The 4,258-nt window shown below is 36.4% G+C and overlaps 1 protein-coding gene and 1 long non-coding RNA gene across 2 annotated transcripts in view; one reads left to right on the forward strand and one right to left on the reverse strand.

Annotated features, from left to right (window-relative positions):
• BIRC3 (baculoviral IAP repeat containing 3) overlaps window positions 1-3,480 on the reverse strand; it is a 12,593-nt gene extending 9,113 nt beyond the window's left edge. The window contains exons 1-3 of the mRNA XM_006775243.2: window positions 2,482-3,480; window positions 2,297-2,396; window positions 712-790 (exon numbers count right to left, since the gene is read on the reverse strand). Of these exons, the coding sequence (XP_006775306.1) occupies window positions 712-790; window positions 2,297-2,396; window positions 2,482-3,331 (1,029 nt within the window). The 5' untranslated portion in view covers window positions 3,332-3,480. The remainder of the gene's footprint in view (window positions 1-711; window positions 791-2,296; window positions 2,397-2,481) is intronic.
• On the forward strand, window positions 3,132-3,809 carry LOC107184904. Its single transcript, XR_001515803.1, has 2 exons — window positions 3,132-3,223; window positions 3,477-3,809. It is a non-coding gene; the product is annotated as an uncharacterized LOC107184904 (long non-coding RNA).
• The last annotated feature ends 449 nt before the right edge of the window (window positions 3,810-4,258 follow it).

Raw genomic sequence — 4,258 nt, forward strand, 5'->3', positions numbered from 1 at the left:
GGACTCGAACCAGGACGTCTTGGTTCATAGGTCGATGCTCAACCACTGAGCAACACCGGCTGGGCTATATAAATTGTTATTTGCTTTTCCAAGAAGATTAGAAAGAGGAATACAATTCTCTTTCTCAAATCTTTTTAAGAAAAATTAATATAGTAAACCATTATAATTCTACCATCACCTCCACCCATTTTTTTCCCTCAAATTTTATTGCAACTTCCTTAGAAAAATGCTTAGAGAGAAATATAACTTAAATATTATTTTTCAGGAGGTTTCTAATTCTGAATCTGTTTTTATCCTAAAAATAGTACTCTAAGATCATGCTGGGTGTTGTAAAAAAGAAAACTTTTTTTTTTTTGGTAATTCTTACCCAAGGACATCTTTTCCATTTAGTTTTAGAGAGTGGACAGGATGGAGAGAGGGGAAGAAAGAAGAAGAGAGAGAAGGAGAAAAGGAGAGAGAGAGAGAAATATTGATGTCGATCGATGGAGCCAGGGATCGAACTTGCAACTTAGGTACATGCCCTTCCCTGGGAATCCAATTGGAGACCCTTAGGTGGGCGGGCGGGCACTCTAACCACTGAGCACACCAGCCAGGGCAGAAAATGTATTTTTAAAGCAAGTCTTGCCTTTGTAGTAAAATACTACTCTCTAATTATTATAAAATATTTTATCTGTTGTTAACCAACGATTAAAAAACTAATACAGTCCCTACCTGTTCAAGTAGATGAGGATAGCTGGCTTGAACGCGACTGATGAACTCTTGTCCTTTAACTCGTATCAAGTACTCACACCTAAAATGCAAACAAAATTAAGTTTGAGAAGTTATTTGAATCTGGCTGTTTGTAGACTGCTACACATTTTAAATTAGCACAGATATGCATATAACCATTTGACTAATCATGCAGCATATGAGAAGTGTTAAGAGACACTGCAGTCAAAGGTGAGATGATGTAAGCAAGAAGGCTGTAACTGGTAATACTGTTCATAAATTAGCTTTATATGCTTAAAAGATGAAACTATACAAAGAGGGACAAGAAGAAAGAATGAGGAAGCTAAACATTTTCTATTAAGTCAGATATTCACAAGTTTGACATTTCCTAGATAATACACATCCATTGTCAAATTTAAGTACAAAATTAATTCATGACACTACCAAAGCAAATTTACCGTTCTTTTTACATATTCACAAAAAGCAGCACTTTTTAAGACATCTATGTAAAGTATTCTTTATCCCTTCATAATTTTTGAAATCTGAAATATTTGGGGAGCACAATGTTGCTGCAAATGAAGATACAGTTTTATATTTTAAAAAAGCATATGTAATGAAAAGAAGTTAGGATATCAAGTTTAGTAATCACCATTAAATATACTGAAAGTTTTGACCATGAAAAATATAATTATAACCACCTGATTTTAATAAAAAAAGGAGAGTGTAAACAAGTATGGAATAATCAAAAGTATAAGACATGACAATAAAAAGCTAAGTAGTGATCAAAAAGCTAGATGTGATGGGTATTGTGCTCTCTTTCTTTTTATCCATAGTACTTATTACCTTCCAACATGCTACATAACTTCTTTATTAAGGGATTATGTAGCATAATACAGTAAAATCAGTATGAAACCATAAGTCTTGGGCCTGTCCCACTGAGTATTTTAAGTGCCCAGAACAATGCCTGGCAATAGATGGTTGATTAATATTATTGAATGTTGAATGAATGAAAATATGTCCAAGATATAAAATTGATTGAAAAAAGCCTCAAAACAATATATAATTCATGTAGAGAAATTATATACATTTATCTATATACAGAGTGTCCCAAAACACTTCAACAGTTGATAGCTCAACTTTGAAAATGAAATGTGTTTTTAAAAACACTGCTTTTATAATTATTCAAAGTGTATACATTTTGGGGGGACATCCTATATGTACATATGCATAAAGAGATTCTGGAGGATGTTCAGTAAAATGGTAGCTGTAGCTATCTTTAGGTTGTGAGTTCTGGGCATTTTAAATTTTTTGTCTCTGTATTTGTTTATAACATGTGATTTTGGTTTTATAATGAGCATATATTAAAATATATACTAATTATACAGAAAATCCTAAATTTATTTCTTCTTTGTCTTAAATTTCCATCAAAATATTTTAAGTAATTATTTTTCTAAGCAATGCATCCTAAATTTATTCACAAATGTATGTCTGAAACAAAGAATCAACTAATGGCTGACTACAAGGTAAACACATATAACCCATCTCATAATAATCACACACATTTACAAAGAAATTTCAAAACAATTACCTTGGAAACCATTTGGCATGTTGGACCCACGGGTCATCTCCAGATTCCCAACACCTCAGTCCACCATCACAGCAAAAGCATTTGACATCATCATTGTGACCTAAAATTGATGTTGGACCAAAACTTATAATTTGCCCACTGAAATGCATAAAACATTTTGAATTTTTTTAGATTAAGTTTCTTACCCATATAATAAAAACCTGCACTTGCAAGCTGCTTAGGATGAACTCCAACACTCGAGGGCCAGTTACAGAATGTTCTGAAACGGGCGGCCTGCGTCTGCATGCTCAGATTAGAGACACTGTATCTTGAAGTGTCTTGAGGCCGACTTTCTAAAAACGGGCAGTGGGGGAAATGTCTCAGGTGTTCCGACATAGCATCATCCTTTGGCTCCCAGTTGCTCAGTTTTCCACCACAGGCAAAGCAAGCCACCCTGTCTCCAGGTCCTATGTAGTAAAAACCCGCTTTTGCCAGATCGATTGGCGACAGGAAGGTCAATGGCCACGTCTGGAAAGTAAGTAACCTGGCGTGTTCCGTATTCATTATACAGTGGTTGGGACTTCTCAAGGCAGACACATCGTGATTTGGTTCGGAGTTCACAGGACTTGAGGGGAAGCTGGAATAAGAGCCACTGAAATAACCACTGTTTTCCGAACTTGGAAATACTGAATGCGTGGAATTTGTTCCCGAAGAAGGCAAATGAAGCGGAGAGGTGGCTCCCGAAATGTTACCTGAATTTAGTTTCTGAAGAAAGCCACAGCTAGGGTACAACTTTTTATGCTTTTCAATCGGTTTGTCGCCTTGTTTCCAGTTATCCAGCATCAGGCCACAGCAGAAGCATTTGACCTTGTCATTCACACCCGTGTAATAAAAACCAGCGCGAGCAAGACTCCTTTCTGAGACAAGAACACCAGCGGGGAAAGTCGAGTACGTAGACATTCGGTAGAGTTCACAGGAAAAGTCGTATTTCATTTCAGACATGTTGGCGCTTTTCATCAGCTTTGATAAGAATTCGCTGTTTTCTACGAGGTTCATTAAGAAATGGATGGGGAGGAAAAGGGACTAGCCTTTCTCTAGGGAGGTAGTTTTGTGCATGGCTTTGATTTTTCTAGTTTTAGTTCTGGGTTGAACACCTAGAACGGAAATATTTTGTTCTTTTTTTTTTCTCCTCTGTCTTCAGGGTTTCAGCACAGCGAGAGCAAAATCCTGCATTGACACATCTTAAGGAACAATTATGCATAACAGCACCTTTGTATGAGCAGACAGGGTAAGCATGACGCCCTATAGTACCTTGTGATGAAAATGCAAAGCCTTCATCAGTGTAGAGAGCTTTGGGTCAGCAAGATGCCATTTAGAGTCGGGCACTTCACCAGGCAGGTCAGTGCACCAGAAGAACGCTTCAGTGACGTTCAGCCAGCCTAACGGTAAAAGGTCTGACTCACACAGCTAGCTTGCTCCCATGGTGGAAAGTTATGCTTGCTAAGTGCTCTACAGAAAATAAGTATTCTAACTATGTTTGTTTTGCTTTATTTAGAGTGTGAAATTTGGTGGTGGTGGGGGCGGTAGAAAGCATAAGAGAAAAAGAATGCATACCATAGCTCACTGATTCTAAGATGCATGTTTTAATATCTGTTATAGAGAGGTATCTTAAAATTAATGCCATATATTTTAATTAGCAGCATTTTTATTTCTTAGAGGTACATAAAATTATGGTACACCTTATAACTGATGACATCTTAGATTCAATGACATATAGTATATCCCAAATCTTGCTCAGATTAAATAATTTTTCTTCCTACAATCATTTTAATAGGGAGAACAAAGCAATCCAAACTTTTCTTCCAGATAGAGCTTAAGTCGTAACAATTAACTGATACATCTTAGGGCATGGTTTTAAAATTTATTAAAGAATAATCATCTCTCATAAATAGTCAGGAACCTGGTTGCTTTGCAATAGCGATA

This window comes from Myotis davidii, unplaced genomic scaffold, assembly GCF_000327345.1.
Source record: "Myotis davidii unplaced genomic scaffold, ASM32734v1 scaffold8, whole genome shotgun sequence".
In the NCBI taxonomy this organism is placed as follows: Eukaryota; Metazoa; Chordata; class Mammalia; order Chiroptera; family Vespertilionidae; genus Myotis; species Myotis davidii.